The 22,939-nt window shown below is 52.9% G+C and overlaps 8 protein-coding genes across 8 annotated transcripts; 5 read left to right on the top strand and 3 right to left on the bottom strand.

Annotated features, from left to right (window-relative positions):
• The first annotated feature begins 72 nt into the window (after nucleotides 1-72).
• Nucleotides 73-3,148, top strand: SEPMUDRAFT_148903 (uncharacterized protein). The gene has a single exon (XM_016905219.1). It carries the CDS (start codon nucleotides 348-350, stop codon nucleotides 2,937-2,939), a length of 2,592 nt encoding a protein of 863 aa, XP_016761809.1. The 5' UTR covers nucleotides 73-347; the 3' UTR covers nucleotides 2,940-3,148.
• Nucleotides 3,149-3,259: 111 nt separating this feature from the next.
• SEPMUDRAFT_84773 (orotate phosphoribosyltransferase) lies at nucleotides 3,260-5,518 on the top strand (the record flags this gene model as incomplete). The annotated part of the gene is made up of 1 exon (XM_016910365.1): nucleotides 3,260-5,518. The coding sequence occupies one exon, from the start codon at nucleotides 3,260-3,262 to the stop codon at nucleotides 3,995-3,997; it is 738 nt and encodes a 245-aa protein (XP_016761808.1). The 3' UTR covers nucleotides 3,998-5,518.
• SEPMUDRAFT_155925 (uncharacterized protein) lies at nucleotides 3,276-6,093 on the bottom strand (the record flags this gene model as incomplete). The annotated part of the gene is made up of 5 exons (XM_016907650.1): nucleotides 3,276-4,649; nucleotides 4,700-5,009; nucleotides 5,136-5,273; nucleotides 5,887-6,004; nucleotides 6,029-6,093. 5 exons carry the CDS (start codon nucleotides 6,091-6,093, stop codon nucleotides 4,519-4,521), a joined length of 762 nt encoding a protein of 253 aa, XP_016761807.1. The 3' UTR covers nucleotides 3,276-4,518.
• Nucleotides 6,094-7,709: 1,616 nt separating this feature from the next.
• On the bottom strand, nucleotides 7,710-12,942 carry SEPMUDRAFT_148902 (uncharacterized protein). The gene has a single exon (XM_016905218.1). It carries the CDS (start codon nucleotides 12,780-12,782, stop codon nucleotides 7,806-7,808), a length of 4,977 nt encoding a protein of 1,658 aa, XP_016761806.1. The 5' UTR covers nucleotides 12,783-12,942; the 3' UTR covers nucleotides 7,710-7,805.
• Nucleotides 12,943-13,127: 185 nt separating this feature from the next.
• On the top strand, nucleotides 13,128-14,538 carry SEPMUDRAFT_163334 (uncharacterized protein; the record flags this gene model as incomplete). The annotated part of the gene is made up of 2 exons (XM_016908049.1): nucleotides 13,128-13,817; nucleotides 13,904-14,538. 2 exons carry the CDS (start codon nucleotides 13,128-13,130, stop codon nucleotides 14,102-14,104), a joined length of 891 nt encoding a protein of 296 aa, XP_016761805.1. The 3' UTR covers nucleotides 14,105-14,538.
• Nucleotides 14,539-15,395: 857 nt separating this feature from the next.
• Nucleotides 15,396-17,967, bottom strand: SEPMUDRAFT_125402 (uncharacterized protein). Its single transcript, XM_016901980.1, has 2 exons — nucleotides 16,014-17,967; nucleotides 15,396-15,953 (listed from the first exon to the last, which is right to left on the bottom strand). Exon 1 carries the CDS (start codon nucleotides 17,899-17,901, stop codon nucleotides 17,290-17,292), a length of 612 nt encoding a protein of 203 aa, XP_016761803.1. The 5' UTR covers nucleotides 17,902-17,967; the 3' UTR covers nucleotides 15,396-15,953; nucleotides 16,014-17,289.
• Nucleotides 15,918-16,346, top strand: SEPMUDRAFT_27442 (uncharacterized protein; the record flags this gene model as incomplete). The annotated part of the gene is made up of 2 exons (XM_016908426.1): nucleotides 15,918-15,953; nucleotides 16,014-16,346. Coding segments are annotated over 2 exons (369 nt in total), but the record flags the coding sequence as incomplete, so codon positions are not given.
• A 980-nt stretch (nucleotides 17,968-18,947) lies between the features above and the next one.
• On the top strand, nucleotides 18,948-22,716 carry SEPMUDRAFT_148901 (uncharacterized protein). Its single transcript, XM_016905217.1, has 2 exons — nucleotides 18,948-21,105; nucleotides 21,158-22,716. The coding sequence occupies exons 1-2, from the start codon at nucleotides 19,273-19,275 to the stop codon at nucleotides 22,019-22,021; spliced, it is 2,697 nt and encodes an 898-aa protein (XP_016761802.1). The 5' UTR covers nucleotides 18,948-19,272; the 3' UTR covers nucleotides 22,022-22,716.
• The last annotated feature ends 223 nt before the right edge of the window (nucleotides 22,717-22,939 follow it).

Here is a 22,939-nt window from a genome sequence, read left to right as displayed (position 1 = left end):
CCCCCCCCCATCCCATCCCATCACTGTCCGACGCGCCTTCCCGAACACTCTATGCAGCGAGTCTCAGAAGCTGCAGGTCCAGCCAAACCAGGACGAGCGTGAGGTGTGCATGAACATCCATGGACAGGCACCGCGCTCGATGTTGTACGAGGTTGCTTGTTACTGTCGTGCTCCGCGTGCAACTGTACCCTCGAAACATACTGTAAAACTACCTACCTACCTACCTACCTGACCTGAGGGGTTCGCCATCGCACGAGACAGAGGTGGCATTGCGTGCTCCTGCTGGACGTGCTTATACTAGCGACATAGGCCACGATTGGCTTGTGACAGACTAGTGGAGCCCCAACATGCCGCAGCGCTTCCCGTTCGCCAGTCATACCAACGACCATGCTGCTTTGCCAGAAATGGGCTCCGAAGATCTTGTCCAGCCCAAGCGTTTACGACGCTCATCGTTGTTGAGAAAGCCATTGAGCTTGTGGAGGAAGCATCACGCTGACAGCACCGACGAAGCCCTTCCAGAGACTGCTCCCGCCGAGCTGGAGGCTGATGGAGGTGGCACTCAGTGGGAAGAACCAGAGCAACGGAGACCTAGCTTGCCTGATGAGGTGCTGCCGATATGCAAGAGGGCGATACCCTCTTTGCCTCGGCCTCAGACGTTCCGTAGGCAGGAATCTGAGAGGCGAGAAAGACTGCTGGAGGTTGAGCCAACAACAAAAGAGCGCCGGGCACGGAGTGAGGACATGCGCCGGACTAGTGCTGCCAGTCGTCGTGCACTTTCACCCACGCCGCTTCCAGTCTCACGTTTCTCAGCACTAGACATTCCAGAGTTCAGGCAGGAAGGGAATCTATCACCAGCATCAGGTGCAGCTGCTGATCTACACGATCCTGATACAGCTCACAATCCAAGCAACATCCCCGCCTCCCGAATCCCGGAGGTCGATACTGACCACAGACCTGCCGTCGACGACGATCGGCCGCCTCAAGGTGACAGCAGTGACCAAGCAACCTGGGCAGAAGAGTACGATCGTCGCTGGATTCTCAACTTGAGCATGCAGTTTCGAGATAAGTCGAACCGCGAGAAATTCTTTGTCACATATGCGGAAACGTCAACGCAGTGGCGACGATTGACAGTGTCCTTGGATTATCGAGATGCTCCCCCAAATTCATTGGAAGCAGACTTGAGTATCCTCCATTACCAGCGCGACAAGAGCTTACGAATTTACGAGGCCATCCGTGATTCATTGCCAGACATTCAGTATTATGACACTGTCACTAATTTGAAGCTGGAAACAACAGCAGACGATGGCCAGCTCCACGTTCATGTGCGGGAAGATGCCAACGAAATAGTCAATTGGCCTAACATATCTCTTTTTGACCACATTCAATGTCCACGATTCAACGAGACTTCATTGGAGTTTGACTCGCATCTTTCTGGTTTTGTCTACAAGGTCCGCCTGAATGGGCGCGTCGTGATCAAGAAGGAGATCCCTGGACCCGACACAGTGGATGAGTTTCTGTACGAAGTCAACGCTCTGGACTCGTTGCTGGACAGCAAGCATGTCGTCCAACTTGAAGGTCTGGTGACTGACGACCGAGGCGAGCTTGTCAAAGGTCTCCTCATCTCTTACGCCGGGCAGGGAGCACTTGTGGATATGATCTATGATCTCCGCGGTACCACGGCTCTACCATGGCATAGACGCGAGAAGTGGGCACATCAGATCGTCGGTGGGCTGGCGGACATTCACGAAGCTGGTTTTGTGCAGGGGGACTTCACTCTGTCAAACATTGTGATTGACGAAGACGACAATGCACAGATCATCGATATCAATCGAAGGGGCTGTCCTGTGGGATGGGAGCCCCCCGAGCTCAACAAGCTGATCGATAGTGGACAGCGTGTCAGCATGTCGATTGGAGTCAAGACTGATCTCTTCCAGCTAGGTATGGTGCTATGGGCGCTTGCGGAAGAGGTAGACGAGCCAGAGAGGGTGCAGCGACCATTTCCGGCAATCGTTGACGAGGTTCCGCATTACTTTCGTGATATTGTCGACATGTGTCTGAGCGAGAGGCCACAAGGCCGGAAAGGTGCCGTGTACCTGCTCCAACGATTTCCCACATCTGCAGGACAGCCACCATCACGGAGTGCATCCAAGGACTATGAGCTGAACTCGCCGCTCTCAGACCGAAGCTTGTCCTCATCAGCACATCGATCTGCGAAGAAGTACATTGACCCGGACATGGCTGTCACTATCGACGATGTCAAGGAGGGCCGAAGGCTCGACACCAACGATTACTCGTCACTATTCCACGATGCGGTGACATACATGCAACCTGACTCTAACCCCGCTTCTATGTACGCCTTTGAGTCAGAAGGATCGTGTGTGGTAGGACGACGGCGCCGTACGCACAGTCGAGGTCGATCCCCAGTGTCTAGCAGACGTCGGAGAAGCTCGCCGTACGGCAGGACTGCATCAAGCGCGACTTCATACGAGGCATCACTACCACACAGGAGGCTCTCCCGCTATGGCGATGATTGTAGTGGTAGCGATGGCGAACAGCAACACGGATGCAAAGACCCAGACTGGGGGACTTATGGAGCAGCAGAACCACGAGAGTTTGAACACATGTCGCCTATGGCTCGCAGAATAGCGGAGATGCAGATGGGGGAAGCTTCCCGGGCTACAGGTCTACTTCACATGGACTCTGGCTTTGACGAGGTCATGGAAGATCATGAATTGGGCATGTCCGATGTGACAGAGAGGAAAGATGAGCCAGCTACACCTCGTCCAAGTTCGATACAGGATGCTCCCACTCCAGGGCCATACTATACACCTGGTGCAACTCCCACGAGCCTGGCTCATGGAAAAGACGATGAGAGAATAATCGTCGCCCTCGACAGTGAGAATTCGCATGAGAACGATGGGCGGGACACACGCACGTAATGATTGACGAAAGGAACGATGCGCAAGTGTCGGCATTACAGGACGGTCACAGGGCGTTTGCAAGGAAGATAGCATTGATACCTAGCGTTGGAATGACATTTCGAGTCTGTATCTTTGTAGCATAGTGGACAGTGTGAAATAGGTATGAGACCAGCATACATGTACCTATATCGAGTAAGCACCCCGGATGGGTGCCTGAGGCACATGACTACCGATAAAGCACTTATCGCGCTCGCTCATATCCCCCTCCGAAAAGTTCCTTTCTCTCCAACCTCAACTCCACCTCCAAACTCAGCCAAATTACCTCACCTTCGCCGAACATGTCGCTCCCCGCCTGGAAAACCGAACTCATCGAAAAGGCCCTCCACGCCGACATTCTCAAATTCGGTTCCTTCAAGCTCAAATCCGGCCGCACGAGTCCTTACTTCATCAACTGCGGCCTCTTCTCCAAATTCGGCCTCAGCCGCGCCTTCAACAACGCATACGCCCGCACCATCCACGCCCACGCCCTCGCCCACCCGGACACTTTCGACTTCGACATCATCTTCGGTCCTGCATACAAAGGGATTCCCATCGCGGGCATCACGGGGAACGAATTGAGTCATTTGGATGCAGAGCGGTGGGATGGGAAAGGGTACGCATTCAATCGGAAAGAGGCAAAGGATCATGGTGAGGGTGGCATGATTGTTGGGGAGGCGCTGAAGGGGAAGAAAGTGATTATTATTGATGATGTTATTACGGCGGGCACGGCGATAAGAGAGGCCATTGAAATTATCAAGGCGCAAGGGGGCGAGTTGGTGGGGATTGTGGTTGCGGTGGATCGGCAGGAGAGGACGCCGAGTGCGGCGGAGAGGGAAGGGAAGAGCGTTGTTGCTGGTGGTGATGATGGAAGTGAGAGTAAGAGTAGTGCGATTGGGGAGGTGAGGAGGGAGACTGGCGTGCCGGTTTTGGCGGTGCTGACATTGGAAGATATTATTGCTGGAGCGGAGAAGTTGGGTATGGGAGAGGAGGTGAAGAAGATGGAGGAGTACAGGAGGCAGTATGGAGCTGCTGATTGAATTGAATGAATTGGCGCGCCACGCAATATCGACTCAGGTCGATGGGTAAATCATCTCAAATGGCCGGGAAATTTCATTGTTCGAGTTTCTCCAAGGACAGGAAGCAAAAACGAAAAGAATCTTACCGGCAACCTCTTTTTCTCTCTGCGCGATAAAGTCATGGTCTACGCGGTCCCGAGCGCAGGGCTAGCCAGATCTACAGAAGTTCAACTAAGATTCCGAAAGGAAAAAAAGGAAAGGAAAAAAAAAGAAACATGAAGAAAAAGATAAAAAAGAAACCTGACTACGAGCAATCGCACGCACGTCATACTAGCGTCTTGTATCTTATCGTATTCCGAGAAATTTATGGGTCGAGTCGTAACACTTGGAGTAAAGACGGCGAGCAGCGACAACAAGGGGCGAAGGTCATAGATGCAGACGCACGAAGTTGTTGAAAATGATTGATCAAGACTAAGACCAAGACTTCGCTCTGCATCTTCTTCTCGCGAACCCCGACTGCCACAATGCATTCATCCCGCCCTTCAGCCTGGAACCATACTCTTCGACTGCACCGGATACTGGTGCTCCACGTCGGCGTCCTGTGTCGAAGAGACCTTGCTCATGCACCTCTCTGTAGCCAGCCAGCAGGGCTCAGAGCGGCCTTGCAACCAGCCTGCGACCACCCTCACAAATACAAGACTCCACGCTTGCTGTTCCTCTTACACTGTGGTTCATCTGCCTCGTCCCCGCCGCATTCCTTCCGCTTTTCCGGATCCTTCACCCCTGAGCAATCTGCGGTGCAGCAGCATCCCCCCGTGCGGCCATTATCTTGGTATCCATCCTTAACCACAGCTTCTGGATAATTCTCTGCGTAGACTGCCACGCAGACTTTCTTGCAATTGTCATCCGAAGAGACTGTGCAGTCGCAAAATGGCCCGTTTGAAGTTTGTTTGCACGTGGCCGTGATATCGTTTTCGAAGTCTTTGTAGACACTGTCTTTGCACGGCTGTAGGCAGAAATCATCGCTGGCGCACTGGTAGACGATACAGGGTTAGCAAGGAACAAGAAAAAGTGCCAAACTCGAAGAGAAGAAAGGGGGAAAAAAGGCACCCCGAACTCCTCTTCTGTGCTGCTGTGTCGCGCGACGGGAAAAACTTACTGGGAGGGCAGGGTCAAGCAACTCCGCCGTGACGAGACCCAGGCCGAAAGCGGCCAAGGAGAAGACGTAACGTGAGAGAAGCATGATAGGTATGTAGTGTTGCGAGATGCAGGGCTTCAAACTATGTCGACGTGGCTGCTGTAATAAATGTAGTAAATGTGTCGTCTGCTAAGGTGGGTCACCGTGGGTGGCTATGATACCGAGTAAGGCAAAGACAAAGAATAAATAGAAAAAAGAGCATCAACCAGGTCTTCGCGTGGTCTCGTGGCTATGATATATAGTGTCTCATTCCCACACCCCAGTTGACCGTAGTTACTAGGTAGTCACTAGTTCAATCTATGGCACTGGTGTATGAGTTGGTATATGCTTGTGTCCTTATTCCCCTCCCTCTCTCTCTCTTCCACCCCCTCCCCTCTCTCTCCCTCTCTCTCTCTCTCTTTGCCTGTACTGTATATGTTCTCGATCAACTCCATACAGGACAACCGTAGTCCGAACGAAATGAAACGACCAGGTCAAGTCACCCACCCACCAGGGAAGTGCCCCGACCCCGACCCCGACCCCAATCCCCTCTCTCTCTCGAGTCTCCAGGCTCTCTCTCTCCCCCAAATTAACCCGTAGAAATCTTGTTTTGTACTCTTGTACTGTTGTTGCAGAATTAAAGTTTCCTAGGGAGGGGGCCGAAAATCTCCCCTGGAAAACACTACCGCTGGAAATCTGGATTACCTGGGTTGTGCGGATACGGTACACATACAGTACAGTACAGGAGTAGTTCTTTACATGTATCTGTACGCCAGTTGCGGTTGCTAGGAGGGACCGCGGCCGCTTGGTGATCTTTTTGCTGCTTCATGTCACGAGAAGGATACGGGGAGCTTTATTGGTAGGGGCCTGCTAACCCCGTCGCGAGAGAGAGAGAGAGAGAGAGAGAGAGAGAGAGACAGAGAGGGGGGCATTTTCTCATTTCATTTCTTACATAAACGTATACAGTATGTGTTGGTGTCTCGCATCTAGTATCCTGAATAGGATGTAGTAGTTCTATCAAGCTCGGTTAGGATCAGCTGCTTAGTAGAACAGATTAGGATTTCCTTGTCTTTTTTTTTTCCTCTTCTCTTTCGCTTTCGCTGTCCCTTTTCTTTCTCCTCGGACTTAAGTTGGGAGTGAGTTGGTATGTGAGACCTTACTAAGCACTAGTCTTTTCTACCTAGTTGTATACCTAAGTGTACTCTCGGACTCGGAGGTAACTGAGTGCCTTAGTGTGTTATGTCCCTTTCTCTCTTCTCTCTTGTAGTTTGTATCGTAGAAGTCAACTTCGAATCTTCGATGCGAATCATCCGAGTTTAGTTTATACCTTTATATATTTATATATCAAGAATACTCAATAAACTCAATCATCGCAACAATTTTATTAGGAAGAAAATCGAAAAACAAATGCTCTCTCTTCCTCTCTCTGCCCGTCTCTCTCTCTTTCCTCTTTAAGAAAAAAAAAATTATCCCCTAGCCTACCCTAGCCTACCCAAAACGAACTCGTACTATATACGCGACGTACCTAGGATAGATACCCTCCCTCCTCCCCTAGCCCCCCGAAACAATCGACGTTAGGGATATAAGTTTTTCTTCTCTACCTAGGTATTATCAAAAAAAAAATCTTTTCTTTTTTTCCAAGCGAACTAGTCAAGCTAGACTCTAGTATTCGTACTTTTTATTCTCTTTCTTCCAAGCGAACTTAAAATGAACTCGACTACCCTAGGAAGGATAAAGGTAGGAGGGATATGCCGATTTGGATCCTTCGGTCTCTCTCTCTCTCCGCGGGAGGAGGTAGTGAGTAAGAACCTTCTTTTTTTAAAGTTTGATGAGAGTCTTTCTTCTCTTGGTCGAGACGACTCTTGAGTCTTTCATCAGCAGACTGGCAACAGGTACATACACTCTAGGAGGTATGTATGTACCTATGTACACATGTACTCGACGATTTTGGATAGAGATCGGGAGATGTTCATGCAGTGATGTGATGGATTGGGATTATGTATCGCCCCGGGGCCGGGATGGGGAAAAAAGAAGAAACAAAGTACATGAACCTAGGTACCTTGTGATTACTACCAACAACAACAACGTTACAAAAGCAACTACTACATGTGGTAAGAAGTTGGTGATTATGCAGTTGGTTCATTTCAGGTGGTGATTGATTGATTTTTCATCTCTCGCGCGTGACTACTGTACCTGACCTACCTGTACCTATCTGGACACTTGCGAGAAGGAAGAAGAAAGAAGTAGAAGAAGAGGAGGTGAAACATCATCAACAAGGACAGACATCACTACGACTTCTTTTGTGCAATGCTTCGGCGAGATTTTTTTGGGGACTGGATGAGAACTGAACTAACGACTAACCTCTGTTGATTACCGTATACCGGGTTTGGATGGTGATGAGCATGACGACAAACGACACATTGCCGAGATGCTAAAAGAATACCTAGAAATCATGTCACATGGATGCCCGCTCCGAAGTGTACTAATTAGCAGCGGTGCACACCACGGTGGTGCGCTCTGCTTACAACGAATGCAGAACTGATGTGATTACTCCGGCTGGAAATGGTATTGCATCGACACAACCAAGTAGTACTCTGTCTTGTTGTACACTTCTCCTCTCTCTTCTCTCCTCTCTCCCCCTTTCCTTCTTTCTCATTGCCGGTCGTCTACACAGATAGGACATTTGTACATCTCCCTATGCCCCAGCCTCCCCTCGCGAAATTCCCCATCTAGACAGACCCGATGGAACACATGGCGACAAGCAAATACCACCAAACTCAACTTCCTTCCTTCCTCTTCATCCCCACCACTGGGCGCAATTCCAGGCGTGCTCGGAACAGACATTTTCCCCTTTCCTCGAGAAAGTCGTCTCGCCTGTTCCCCTCCACCCCTCTCCATCATCCTTCTCACTTTCCCTAATTCCCGTTCTTGTTCCTTGAGTATCCACTCCTCCCAAACTACCTTCTCACCGATCCCCGGTCCCCAGGCGCGTCTTTTGCAATGTTCGCAGACTTGAGATCGTGGACGCCAGCCGCGTTGGCGAAGTTGGTGAACTTCTTGGATGTCTGTGAAGACATCTGAATTGAGTAGACCGTGCGCGAGCTCGAGAACGGATTGCTCAAAGGTATAGGCGGAGAAGATGTCGGCGAGCACGGCGCGGAGCTCGGAGAGTGAAGGGGCTGATTTGGAGGCGCGCGTGAGGAAGGCGCGGAGGATACGGAGAAAGCTGAGGCGGTTAGGTGGTTGCTTGTTCGGTGAGCCACTGGACAATGCTAATGTTGGTGATGATGATGGTGTGGACTTTGTGTTGGGTGCTGCAGTGGCTGCTAGCAGAGCAGTGAACACTTGCTGGACATTGGAGCGTAAGGATGATGCAAGCTTATTCGTGTCGAAGGAGTCTTGATCGTTCCCGAGAGGATGTGCTTCGTAGTGTGTGGCAGATGCGCCGACATTCTGGCTGACTTGCACAATGACATCAATCAGATTGAGCCAGAGGTACTCGTCCATGTCCAAGTCGTTCTCACTTATGTCTGAGGCAAGGCTCGTTGGCGCACGTGGTATCCGTTCTGTTATTGCGCTCTGTCCTTGACATAGCCAAATACCAACCTTGGTGTACTTCTCAAGATCCTCCACCAGTTCGTCGGATGTACCTGGCGAAGCAGTGATATCTGGATTCGTGGTCGCGGCGTGCAGCAGGCTCGCCAAAGCATGCTGCAAGCTCTGCATGTGTGATACGAGACGATCCATGGCATCTCTGGCAAGGCCATCTCGTGCTAGTATGGCTACTGCTGCATCAATGACGCCGCCATTCTCCATCGCCGGTAGGACCTGCTCCAGACGTAGATCGCTCGTGGGCAAAGTTTTGATGTAGTCCGCAACATGAAGAGGCTCGTGTCTGCACATCAGCCGAACATATTGCTCCACGAAGGCTGTATGTTTGGTCTGCGGCAACGGCGATATTGATGCCTGTTGGTCTCGCAGCAGTGCTGGCTCTAACAACGCTCGCAAGAACATGAATTGCTGGTGTGAATCAGACAACGCATCTACACTCGACTGTAACAAGTCTGATGCACATAATGCCAATGTGCGAGCTGTTGCCACGACATCAATGTTTGCGAGATCTTGAATGTGCTTGATCATGACTTCCTTGATAGCTTCGCTCTGCTTCGATGTCAGGCCTGGGGCCTCAAGTAGACAAAATGTGATACAATCAAACACCTTGTCTTTGTCTTCAGGATCCTCGAAAAATGTCAACAATAGGTCCGTAAGCATCCGCTCTCCACGATATACTGTCTTGAGCACTCGGTAGAATCCGGCCTGCTGTAGTGCCCGAATGAGCGCTGCAATGTCCGAAGGATGATAGACAGATAGCAGGTATTCCACGCTGAGCTGACAGTCTTCTCGGAGATTCTCAAGAGGAGGATGACAAAGTCTTTGCAGAATGCCACTGAGCAGAGTTCCTGTCAAGATAAGCTGACCAGGATACTTCGACATGCTACGTGCAACAAACATGTCGAGATAGATGACCTGCGGTGGTGCAAAGTCACCCTGTCGCATCACATCCAGCATAATCTCAATGATCTGCTGTCTGCCCTTTTTCTTGCCAGATATAACGCCATTGTATGAATTACCGCCGTTCACGCCATTTTCCTCTTCTGGTTCATTGACGAAGGGGTCTTCAAATGCTTCATTCAGCATGCTCATGAAGCTCGCTGCATCGAACTGAAGCAAAAGGTCAAGATAGGGAAATGCGGGCTCCTCGGATATGTCCTGGGTGGTATGGAAGACCATTTTCCCTCCCGGAGGCCACGCAAGAGCCGTACCAGAGAACAGGTAGTCATAAAGGTCCGTCCTGGCTCGATACGATTCATCGTCATCCATGAACTCGCCACCTGGGTACCACCTTCCAGTCAGAGAGTACGCCAGGTATGGGAAGATCTTCATCGCTGATTCGAAGAATGGGTTCTCAGCGACAATCTCATCTTCGTCACCCTCTTGTATCATTCGGACTAGCGTTAGCAGATCTACCAGTGGAGTCACAAAATCCCGTAGAGCGCGCGTCCATATATGGATTAGGGCATCGTATAAGCTATGCTGTCGACAAAGTACAGTGACTTGATCGAGGTCGAAGGAGTGGGGATCAAGCCTGATAAGTAGCTCTTCCAGTCTTGCGGCTTCATTCTCGCCGATGAAATGTGCAACAGCAGCAGTGACGACTGCAGGAGGAAGTGTTGTGAGCTCACCTTCGAGTACATATGGCTCGAGGGTGGATATGAAAACACCCTCTTCGTCAGCATCCTCGAATGTGTCAAACACAGTAGAGCACAGATAGTTTAGCTCCTTCATGGTTATGCATGCCTCGAAGCATACTTCTGCGAGCTCTTTCAACCTTATATCCCTTTCCTCGTCCTGCTGCGCAAACGTATAGCTCAGTGACGCAGATATCATTGCTAGATTGCGCTCTCGGACGACTTCGTGTCGTGCGGCGTCTGCGTCGGGGAGACCGATAACAACGTTGTTTGCACTTCCGGAATAGTACTCTGTTGCAAGTCGGATTGCGCTGATATGATCGCCATTCTCCATCAAAGCCATCAAGCGGTCAGCCCAGTTCGACAGCGTTCCGACAGTAAGGTCATTAAACCCAAGTAGAAAGGTCCTGCCCTTGTAAGCTTTGTAGCTCATGTAGAAAGCGTCCGCGATCACGCCGTGTAGTGACGGGTCGTCCGAGTCCAGTCTCTCAACAACACTTTGAAGCTGATGTGAAAAGAGATCTTGGTGATAGATGTGCCTATGCAGGAGATCGATAGAATCGGTGACCTGCAAAGTGCCATCTTTTATGATCAAGAGTCGTTGACTGATGGTCAAAACGCCTAGAACAGAACGGCTCAGCCATTGTACGGCGACAATGGCCTCGTCGGCACGCCATCTGCTTCGTGCATTAAACTCGAGCGTTGGTACTTTCTGCACGTCACCGGCTTGAGCTTCCATCACTTTGACGTCCAGAACTGTCAGCACATTAGACCAACAATATACTAACTTGGTCTCCGAGCTGCCTTTTTCCACATCTGCATGGGTGCTTTTGAGTTTGACGGCAGGGAACCACGCTAGACAGCCACTGAGCGTGCTGTGGGGCGTCACGTCTTTGGGTCGCGGAGATTTGTGCTGGGTCTGAGCAATGGGAGTGGTGGACACGATGACTAGTAGGTAAGGGGTGAGGAGCGCAGTAAGACCCATGGCATCTGTGGCCTTCTCGACGTTGCCCAGGGGGAGAGGTGAGAAGGCAAGCACGGAGCTTGGCTTTCGTGCTCTTTCAGTTTGAGGGTTGGCCGAAGGATAGCGACCAAGTAGTCGGGTTGTGTTGATTGATCTGGCAACAGGGCCAAGTCCTCGCGTGGCAAGGTGTGAGAATGCCATGCCGCCTGCGTCTGCCGAGACGAGTGCAGTATGTCGAGTGCCCAGGAAGCCGACATGGAGAATAGCGCAGTTCTCTAGATGGCCATCGGGGTGGGTACGTTTTTCTAGTACGCTCCTGTCCAAGGGCGGTATGTGCAAGAATGGGCGAGAGGGCCTGCTCACTTCCCATGTGAAAATGTAGCCATTTGCGTGACCACTGGCTATTGTCGAATAATCTGCAGCTATCGCAATCGAGGTGACCGAACCACACTCTGTCGCCTTTGTTCCAGGTCCAATGATGATCTTCAAAGTCTGGTGATAGTCGAAGCCTAGCACCAAACCCTTGGAGGTACCAATGGCTATGAGAGCGGAAACTGCCATGCATGTGGGCCGTCCAAAGCTGCGTTTGCCACTTTCTGAGAATGCCTGTCCAGTGAGCTTTCGTAGCTTCGTCCATCGTACCACGTCCCAGGGTACTTGAGGCGAGTCAGTAGCAGATCCACCTGCTTCAGATGACATTCCCGACAGTTGCGAAGAGATAGATATTTGGCGAGAGTGGGGACTTAGGAATGCTGGTGATTGAGCTCGAGACGACCCAGGCGACGCTGATAGACGGCTCTCGAATCGCCGTTCGAACGGTTGCAGTGCCCCTGAAGGCGTACGCATGATATTCTTACGTTCGGACACTCGTCGAGGTAGCGGAGAGGCATCTCTGCCGGGTGACGAGAGGAGGGAGCCAGCTCGTGAAGGCGTATCGTCCGGTATCGATCCAGAGTCCAAAGCACTCCCCACAGGACTTCTTTGTGCTATGGGCGTGTTGGGCCCTACATCTGCGCTCCCCTCATCAACACTGTCGTTCTGGCCACGATCTAATTGTGCAAAATCTTGATCTGCTCCCTCTTCTGTAGACTCTCCGACATCACCACTCTCCTGGCCCGCTGCATCTGCCTCGGGCAGCACGCCGTCCTCTGCACCGAGCACATCCTCATGAGGCGCAGGCTCCTCGAAGTCTCCATATTCCACCGTCTGTGTATCTGAGTCCTCGCCGGCCATTCCGTCTTCTCCGTTCTGCTCATTTTCCCCCGCTTCCTCCTCTTCATCCTCCTCCTCCACCTCCTCCACCTCCTCCACCTCCTTATCCTCCTCTATCCGCCCTTCAGCATCTCTGACAGATTCGTCCGCCTCCACATCCTCATTAGTGCCGCCTTCGTGGGCGTCTCCAGTCACGGAGCTCATCGGTTTCTGCGTTGAGCGCGCATCTCTCTGTCGCTCTCTTTCCTCCAATTTACGCTGTCATTGGGAGCTGTTTCGTCGGCACAGAAGGCTGGCTGCTGCAGAGGGAAGATTCGAGCGTACGTGCTTAGTCGATCTGGTGATAATTTTGAGGGCATAGGATGTGGTCCCTCAAGTGCTGGATGGACGCTGAAACGCTGCGAAGATGTAGTCGCGTGTGTCGTCAATGTGGCACCGATGAGTTGGACCTAGAGCTACCTACGGGAGAAGGTCCGCAAGGCGAGCTTCATCGTCACTTTCACCACCAATATAATAACATCGTGAGAACAACATCATCACCTCGCCACAATGTCGTCGGACTTCGCACCTGACCTACCACCACACTTACTGGCCAAGCGGAAAAGACGGCAAGAGGAAGACGCAAGAGATGATGTCGCCACAGCCTCCGGCGCAAAACGAGCTGCCAGTCCAGATGAACCAGAAAAGCGAAGAAAGATAGGACCTGCTCTGCCCGTCCCACAAGACTCCCCTCCAGCAGGCGAAACGAAATCACGCAAAGTAGCAGGACCTGCACCACCTCCAGCACCCTTGGATGAACGACCACCAGAGCCACTTGCACCCCAAGCAGATGACGACGATGATAGTAGCGATGATGATGATGGTTTTGGGCCAGCATTACCCAGTGCTGCTACTGCTACATCTACATTTGCAAATAACAAGGATGACGACGACGACCAAAACGAGGAACCAGAGGTCAAGGTCAAAAGAGATGAATGGATGATGATGCCACCCAAGCAAGACGATCTCGCAGCTCGACTGGATCCTCTCAAAGCACGCCCAACCAAATTCGCTGGTAAAGGAGCCAGTAAAGGCGACACGGACAATTCAACGTGGCACGAGACTCCGGAGCAGAAGCAGAAACGATTGCAAGATGAAATGATGGGAATCAGCAGCAAACCTGCTGGTGGGATCGCACGAGTAGAGCCAGGGAAAAGTGCAAAGGCGAAGAAAGATGAGGTCGCTCATCGATTGGTCAATGTGAGATCCCTCTCTTTTCTTGTCACGAACCAAAGGATCTATGTATTATTGTGGGACGGTGTAAGCTAATACGATATGTCGTGCAGGAGCAACGGGGTCCATCCCTCATGGAACAGCATGCAAAGACCAAAGGCCCTGAAGCAGTCGACGACGACCCGAGTAAGCGCGCTTTCGATCGCGAGAAGGACATGGGCACGGGTGGCAGAATCTCGTCGTCGCAGAAGAAGCAAATGCTCGACAAAGCCGCGGGGTTTGCTGGAAAATTCGCCGGAGGTTCGTATTTGTAGCAGCCTAGCAACTATGTACATTTACTTGTACCTAGCATAGGTGCGAGTAGACCGGACAATGACGTGATAACAGAGACATTATTCTCTTTGCACTTGCATCTCGTTCACGCCGACATGTCTAGATCTCCAAGCCGTCCGCTCCGAAGCCGACGCCCTCCTACTCAACCTGGAAAGAACGGAGCCAGAGCGTGGCGAACATGGCCCAAGCTGATGCTCGATGTGAGCCTGGCGAGGACAGAGTGCAGAAGAGGATCGAAGGCATGTGGCCTGAGAACTTAGTTACCAACACCATGATGTGAGAGTGCCTCGACCTCGGAGTACCCCGTGACAACCAGATAGGATGCTGAGGCGATATCGCAGCATTCGAGAGGTTCCCGACGGACCGCCGAGGCTCTTGTTGGTTTTCTGCTGGCGGTAAGGATGATCGGCGGGTTGGTTAAGGGTGCCGCACTACTATGAGGTAGGGTACATTAGCTGGCTAAGCATATCCCGACCGAGACATTGGCAGGCGCTCGGCGTATGTGTGTACGCTGAACGGTAGGAAGTACCTATCTAAAAACCCTAGATCATGCGTAGAAGCAGCGCGTACTACCACGTCCTAGTATACATCGTTGTAGTTGAGTACCGTTTACTAGCCAGACCTCGATAGGAAGCTGTCTGTAGACCCCAGCGTGGCCTACTGTCCCATCCATGTGCCGTACCGTACGAAAGACTCTAAGTATGGTATGGCTTATTGCTGTTGTGCAGCCCCAATGCGGCAATGCCCTGAGACATATGACAGACACCGGTGTACCCTACTATTCTGTCTCACGCCAACAACACCCACCGCCTTGTCATACAATCATTGTGGTGCGTACATGCGTGCGTGTGTGCGTGCGTGTGTGCGTATATGCGTGTGTGCGTGTGTGCGTGCGAGCCTGCTGGGCCATGCAGCAGCTCCAAAGGTAGCCTGTCCTGCGTCCTCGTGTAAGTCGCGAAGACTACCGCTGCAGTGCTGTCACATCGTGTTTTGGGTTCGTGTTCTGCAGATGTGCATGACATGCTGCACGACATCATGGCGCATGTCGATGCCCGAAGCCATCTGCTTGAACGCTGCAGAATGTAGTACTTGGTTGAGCGGCGGGTGTGGTGTCTGCTGTCGTTGATGGCACTACATTGAGACATGGAAGGAAGCAGTGAGGCAGTGTGCGCCTAGATCTATGTACCTGCTCGAGCTAAACCGCTTGGAGGTTGAAGCCATTCTACAGCCCTTTCCGCGCTCGCTCTCGCTCGACGACGGAGAACTGTTGAACCACACCATCGTGTTTTTTTATCTCCACTCGTACACACGAATGCATACCTGTACCTCTGAACCTTCGCCCGCCGCCGCATCGACGACATCGCCGCAGTAGTCGTCCACCCGCCGCTACTGGTTGGTTGTTGCCTGCCCAACCTACTGCTCTCACCTGACGCATCCGGGCATCTTATCGATCTCTCCCTACCGAAGCTCCATCGAACTCGCAGACCTGCGACCAGAGCTCGCGACAAGTTGACCTGGTTAGACAGAAGGGGATTGCGCACCACTTGCATGCAGTAGTCTGCATTGATCAGCACCGTAGGACATCCCAGCGCTTAGTGACGGCCGAGGGCTTGTTGATTGTACCATCCAACGTCCTGCGGGCATCGGCTCTGGCCTGAGGAGGAAGGAGGATTCAAGATAGACACCACGACACCAGCAATGGCCATGGCGAGAGCTGTGGATCAGCTGTGGAAGAGACAGAACACCAACAGCGATGCCGGTGATGATAATGATGATGACAATCTTCTGTGGCCCGATTACGGTGACCACGAGAGTTGGTGGTGGAGTGATGTATGTGATTGCACTTCAGGGGAGACAGATGACTATACAGCTGACAGCACACCAATGTAGACTGGCATGGCCGTTCGGTACGCCGTGATCTGCGTCATCTTCGCTGCCATTCTCCTCTACTTCCTCGGAGGCTATTGGCACGCCCGTCATCGTCTGAGCAAGGGACAACCTCCTCTCGCATACCACAGATGGATGGTGAATCGCACCGTACGCTACCAGCAACCCCAGCACCAAGCAGCACCGTACCGCCCATACCAGCACGGCCCCGATCCATATCAAGAAGGTTATGTGATGCACAGGTATGCTCCTCCGCCACCTGCGTATCATGGCGATGCTCCGCCTGCCTACGCTCCTCCCGAGGGCGCGAGTAAGGCCATGGCGGACCAAAACTATCATGCTCCGCTACCAGAAACCCGGAACGAAGGTGAAAGCAGTACTTCGTCAACAACAGCACCACTGCCACCGCGCCAGTGAGAGATTTCATGCTTCAGAATTGTAGCGTTCCAGCGCATGCATAGGCGAGTAAGGTTCAGGACACCGTGTGGGAGCTTGAAGTTCTACGGTACACAATAGATTAACAGATTGAGCATCTTTGCTAGACCGGGCAGGCGCCAAGCATAGGCATTACGGATTAAGTTTGTGCGTGTCCTGCCAATGTTTCAGACTGGAAATGGCAGGAGGTTAAGGCCAAAGGCGAGGCGACGGTTCATGTAGTCTGTACGAGTCATTGCGATGGTCAGCGCATGGTTTGCATGGTCCAACAACGTCACTACTACAGCACTACCTGTATACAGCCGCTTCGCGAGCCATTACCATGAACCTTAACTGAACGTCATGTCCTTTGTTGCAAATCATGTTCCTTGTCAACCATGCTTCACCCCATCTAAGCGAAGGGTTTTTGTGATGCCTCGTGCTTCACGTGTTTAACGGCTAATGTTTGCCTGGAAACGTCCAAGCGCTCCTGGGATGGTGCGGCCGTCTGTGACTCGTTGCCCAAAGAGGCTGATTGACCGTTGTTTGCATGTGAACGCCTCGGTCGCTCACGACTGCCGAGTTGACTTGCAAAAAAAATTGGCATTCATCGGACGCGACCGTAAAGCCAGGATAAGATTATCTTCCTAGTCTATAGTCAGGTGGAGAACTCGGCACTGCTTCGATCGTATTCGCCTGTCTGTGTGACGGACGCAGTGTCCTCTCTATGCTATAATCTAGTTTCATGTAGGTCGTCGGGTGTGGCGAGGCCGATGTGCATAATGGGAGCATCCTCTATCCCCGCGCCGTTGCATCTTATGCAGGAACGCATCGAGTAAAATGTTGGTGTAATCTGATGATATTTTTACTCGCACGACGATAACATGTGATTGACCATGTTGATCAAATTCCGGTTCTCCATGGCAGCGGCGACTCGTTCCTTATCGCCTAGTTGTTTGTTCGCTTCGTCTGCAGACGAGGACGTGCCCTCCTTGATACGCACGTCCACGCGGAAACGTGCCGGCAGCGCATTCATAAGCCTGACCTTGACACCGAGTCCAATCACTGTGGTCAAGGAACAGGCCGAAGTGGTAGGCGTAATCAGTACCTGCACGGAACTAATGCGAGATCGTGGAGAGGTTGGTGGGATGATCCTGATGTCGTCCAGGTTCACGACGCCCAGTGAGCCCAATGACAGTGGATGTTCGGGGTCAGTGATGGTGGAGATTAGGTCATAGACTTCTTGCTCGTCGATCTCCTCGCGCTCGGCCCCGTCGTCGGAGGAGGCGCTGTCTGATACACCGGAGAGCTCTTCGGGAGATGCCGTGGACGGCCCCAGCACGTCTGGATACTGCGGCACTAAGGCATCGAATATTCCTCGAGGCTTCGCCGTCGAAGGCGTAGAGCGACGGCGGCGGGACGGCAAGTCGTTGGGATTGATGATGGTCGGATTAGCGTTGTCTTTACCGGCGTCCATGGTGGGCAGTGGCGGTGGCGGTGGGTGTCGACAACAATGGAACGGGCAGGCTGGGGGTGTGTGTGTGTGGTGTGGGGGGGCAGTAATCCAGATGATGGTGACGAGCAGTCGGGAGTGGTGAGTGATGCGTGTGTTCGGGTGTATGTGTGTCTGTGTGTCTGTGTGTCTGTGCGGTGGGACACGGTGGGAGGCGGAACAAGAACACGCGCGCGCGCGCCGGGCCCGTCAGGTAGTCAGGAGTCACGTCAGAGGATCCCTGCTGGAGGCGGGCGAGAGGTATAGTGGCAGACAGTGGCAGGAAGCAGAGGCAAGAGCAGACCAGAGTCAGAGGGGCGACGGGTTTGTTTGCTGCCAAGCAGTAGGCAGAAAGTCAAAGTCGGAGTTCAGGCAGGTGCAGGGCACTATTGAGGGTAGGCGCCAGGCAGGACAGGCAGGGCAGGCAGGCGCAGGGCACAGAGCAGGCAGGCAAGAGCAGACAGGGGAGGCAGCAAGAGACAACGTCAAGAAGTGGGCCCAAAACAGCGGATGCCGAGATGCCGATCACAGGTCCAGCAGCGGGCGGGCGGGCTAGCAAACCACACCACCAAATCAATCTGCCGCTGGCTGTGCCTCTAGGAAGTACCTCCAGTAGGCAGTACCTAGGAGGCAGCTGAGTGTGTGTGTGTTGTACCTCCTATTGTGCGGTGACTTGACTTGCGTGCGACAGTGTTTCGCGCAAAAGGCGATCGCGGCTGACCTGCAGGAGCCAGGCTGGCATACCATACCTTGCGCAGCGCCAGTAGTGCAGTCGTCGGCTCCTAGCCCTAGGCACTGTACTGTACTGTACCCTTCAGTTGGTGCAGCAGTCAGGCATCGCTGTCGCCCGCCCGCCCGCCCGCCCGCCGCCTCTCTCTTCCCTCCCCCCCTCCCTCCACTCGCCCCCAACACAGGGCCACAGGCACTGGCAGGCTCAGGCAGCTCGCTCGCGCTTCCGCCACTTCGCCAGCGGAGACACACGTCAGGCTAGCGACGACAGGCCTTGCTCGGATGATCTTCTGGAAACACCCCCCCACTCCCGCCCAGGATAGAGGAGGCCTCTGCTCTCGCGCGCACGTCCATACTACCTTACGTCTGCTCCTTCCCTCCTACTGCACCTGCACTTGCGCGACCCGAGAGATGCCTCCAGCGGGTGCTGCACCTGCTTCGTCTTCTTCACCTAGCCGTGGGTCGACGGGCGTGTAGAATGCCTGTCGGCAATTCCGGACCACCGCCTACCTCTTGCCTCTTGAGCATCTCGCCCTACAACATCCCGATGCCCATGCCCCTTCCTATCCACTTTGGCGCCTTGCTCTCTCACCACGTAACACCTCCCAGAAACAGCTCCTCTCCCGGATGGAAGACACTACTACGAGTGCGCCGGCGCCGGCTGCGCACACCAAGCAGTATGTCTTCGTGGACGAATACAACCGCCACAAGCGACTCAAGGTGATGCGCGCCTGCGATGGCTGTCGGAAACGCAAGATACGCTGCGATGGAGCCCTCCAGAATGGACCGTGGCCCTGTGGCGCCTGTGTACGACTCAAATTGAAGTGTATACCACCAACACTGGATCAGGACGATGACTCTCACCCGCCGAATGGCACCACCGGCCAGCAGACGTTCCCCTTCCAGAATACCACCTTCCCCGCTACCATTCCCGTGGACTCCAAGTCCACTGGCTTACACACGGAGCCACGTATGGTGCACGACTGGTCCAACAATGTGCCCCCTGCGACTACCACGGGCGCTCTGACATCAGCTCCGTCATATCAGCTGGACTATGCTTCCAATGCATATTCGCATCAGCCCATAGCCCGACTGACCCAGCCCGGCTACCCGCAGGACAGTTACTATTCGACCACTTCTCAGTACCAGCAAGGTAGCCATGAGTCCAGCTTGTCCAGGACCTGCAGAGAGACTCCGGAGAGCTCGAGCGGTGATGCACAGGAGATTGAAGCGGGAGTTCGAGAGCTATCTTCACACATGGGCGACCTCCAGATCGACATTACTTCTGCCGCGCCTTACATCACCAGGACGCAGATGGCGCCTGATGCTCCAGCTCTCGAGGAGGCAGAAGTGGTCTTGCCAGCATCTATCATGGCGGATGCATCCATCAGGATCCCGCCCGAGATGATGCCTTCCGAAGAGCGTGCCACTTACTTTTTCAACTACTACTTCGATCATATTCATCCCTATTGTCCAGTCCTGCACCGAGCCACATTCTTGGAACAGTGGCGGTCCAACCGACACTCCATGTCGCCCCTTTTATTGGAGGCGATCTTCGCATGCGTTGCACGATATCTGGAACAGCCAGTAGAGTCGCGTAAATGGCTTGCTCTTGCAGCGAGGCATGAGGAAAGCTTCAAGGATGTACCACGTTTAGAAACGATCCAGGCTATGATTATACTGATGAAAGCTCGCGAAAGCATTTCGAAACGCGGGTATTACTATCGGTCGTGGATGGCCGTGAAATACATGACCACATGTGGAATTGACCTCCGACTAGATGTGCATCACGAACAACATCAGACGATGAACAGATGCAGCTATGACAGGATAGAGTGCATGCTGCGCACCCGCATCTGGCAGACATTATTCGTTCTCGAGATCCTCACTGGCGCACCCCTGGGCAGATCCGACTTCTCTATTGACATCGACACTGTGCAGTACACGATGCCACTTCCTACCAACGACATCGACGCATTCGAGCATCTATCTTCGCGCAGATCTACGATTCTTGCGCAAAATGTGAGAAACATCAAGCAGTCAAACATACTGTGGCAGACGATGAAACGCTACAAGAAGGACTGGGCTCTGGATCCAGCCTTTGTTCAGCACAATGAGGACTTGCCAGTTTGGGCGGAAACGTTACCGAACGACTTTCAGCTTCAATACGCGGATGATGGCAGTCCGCCCTGGCTCGGGGCCGATCACTTCAAAGCCTATGTGCATGTCTACCATCACCTCACGGTGATCATGCATCATCGACCGCAGCTACAAGCGCTCTTGGCCAAAGGAGACCCTGGTTGGAAGGCACAACTAGACATCTGCTTGTCCTCGGCATCACTCATGTGCCGCACTCAAGAGGCTCTGTATCGGGACTTTCAATTCCACGGTCTCCAATTCATGATTCGCGGTGTCAATTTCACCATTTACTGCGTGCTGACGTGCATGATGTTGCATTTGGTTTGTCCTGCTCCTTTGCTCCTGCTCATCCCGTCACTAACACAAGAAGTAGGCTGCAATCACTTGTCCAGATCCTGTACTGAACTCGCAAGCACGACTTTACTTCACAAGGCACATGCGGGTTCTGGAGCACTGCATCACGTCCGCCAATGCGGAGATGCAGGCTCAAATCAACACTCTTCGCGAAGCGTTCAGTGCCGATGTTACCCAGCCATTCGAGCTCAAGCCTACGCTCGGGCTCCGAAGTCCAACTATGGAGAATCAGCTCACACCATCGAGCACCAAATCCGATCCTGCGAGCTCACGAGTGCTCACGCAGCCTTCGTGGAGTATGGCAGAAACGGCAGTCTCGAACCCACTCGCAGTGGGCGCTGGATATGCCACAGCCTTTGACACCGCATCGCCTCATGGCATGTCTTCACGCCCGCCGATGCCTCACCACAACAGCAGTTTCGATCTCTCGCAACCATACACACCATCGAGCATGCATCATGTATCAACATCACAGGCGGGCTATGCACTCGAACCCGTGGTCAGCAACGAACAACATACACCGGTCTGGGATCCATCTGGCATTTTCAATCAGTGGAACGCTGCATTCGGTGGCGGGCCTCCTCCTCAAGCCACGCCCCCCGGTTCCACCAACATGCAGCACACCTCGGCGCCAATGATGGCAAACCAGACTTCGCCAATCAGCACACATACCATCTATGCTGGGCCGCAGTTGCCTGTCTCGGGAAACCCTACTATGCCAGATTCCACTCCTCCAGCAATGCCCATGGTCACGCCTGTGATGTGGCAAGATGCATTTACGAGTGCTTATGTCTCAGGACATGGACAGAAGCGATACAGAGAAGCGAGTGTGGACCATACAGCATACCACCAATACCCAGCAACATCCAAACGCCGGGGCTGAAGGACTGTGCAGACGCGGCTACGGAGCTTGGCACAAGGACAGAAGTGCCGCGGCCGAAGATATCACGGTGATAGGGAAGACTCCCCGCGGCAGTCTCATCACACCTGATAATCCTGATTGTCCCATCACATCTGATCCGCAAGCAGGCCAGGTGTCTTCGGACAGGCTCCGAAGCTCTTACCTCAGGCATGGTGTGATACAGGGAGTTCCCTGATTGACGGCCTTGGTACAGCGCCTAGGATGACCGAACGTCGAGAGTTGATGAAGAGCAACACACGCCCGCCGCCCGGGTCCCCCTCCGCGGGGTCGAAGACAGGGGTGCTGATGTGGCGGTCGATCGCAGATAATCTCTCGCACGATACGCGACGAGCTCCTCGTTGACATGATGACCCGTCAACAGGAAGCGTTCACTGTCGCTCCCACATTCTTCATGCCACTCGCTCGGACGAGGTAATTTGACGATAAAACGACGAGTGCAGTGTACTGTTGATACCAGACAAGTGTACAAAGGACGACAGCAGGCTAAGAATCTTGGCATGCATATACAGATACTTTAGTGCATGTACGAAAGAAAATCACGAGGGTTGATGCTTTTTGTAGCACTGGCATTTTATTATAGAACTGGCAGAGTTGCCACCGTGAAAACGACCGAGGCAAATTGCCGAACGATTCCATTATCGCAATCAAGGACTATGAAAAAAAGAAAGAAAAAAAAATCCCTCATCATTGCTCATTTGCTCCCTTCTCACGACATCACGCGTGCGAACGATTGTATGTCAAACAGATTATCAGCGCCCGGAGTGTACTATTAGACCTCTTTCGCTGTGTGGAACCCTTTCGCTGTGTGGAAAAACTCGTGCTGTACAACATGCCGCTTGAGCTACTGCTAGACCAGGTGGGCAACGTAGGTACGAAAAT

Source organism: Sphaerulina musiva (assembly GCF_000320565.1).
Source record: "Sphaerulina musiva SO2202 unplaced genomic scaffold SEPMUscaffold_4, whole genome shotgun sequence".
NCBI classification, from domain to species: domain Eukaryota; kingdom Fungi; phylum Ascomycota; class Dothideomycetes; order Mycosphaerellales; family Mycosphaerellaceae; genus Sphaerulina; species Sphaerulina musiva.
Note: the sequence above shows the minus strand (reverse complement) of the source record. Positions and strands in the feature narration are given on the sequence as shown.

Bases quoted from the DNA above. Each gene is read 5' to 3' on its own strand.
- SEPMUDRAFT_148903 (XM_016905219.1), top strand. From the start codon at position 348: ATGCCGCAGCGCTTCCCGTTCGCCAGTCATACCAACGACCATGCTGCT.
- SEPMUDRAFT_148902 (XM_016905218.1), bottom strand. From the start codon at position 12,782: ATGAGCTCCGTGACTGGAGACGCCCACGAAGGCGGCACTAATGAGGAT.
- SEPMUDRAFT_125402 (XM_016901980.1), bottom strand. From the start codon at position 17,901: ATGGACGCCGGTAAAGACAACGCTAATCCGACCATCATCAATCCCAAC.
- SEPMUDRAFT_148901 (XM_016905217.1), top strand. From the start codon at position 19,273: ATGGAAGACACTACTACGAGTGCGCCGGCGCCGGCTGCGCACACCAAG. The intron at 21,106-21,157 runs GTTTGTCCTGCT...CACAAGAAGTAG, and splicing joins CGTGCATGATGTTGCATTTG to GCTGCAATCACTTGTCCAGA.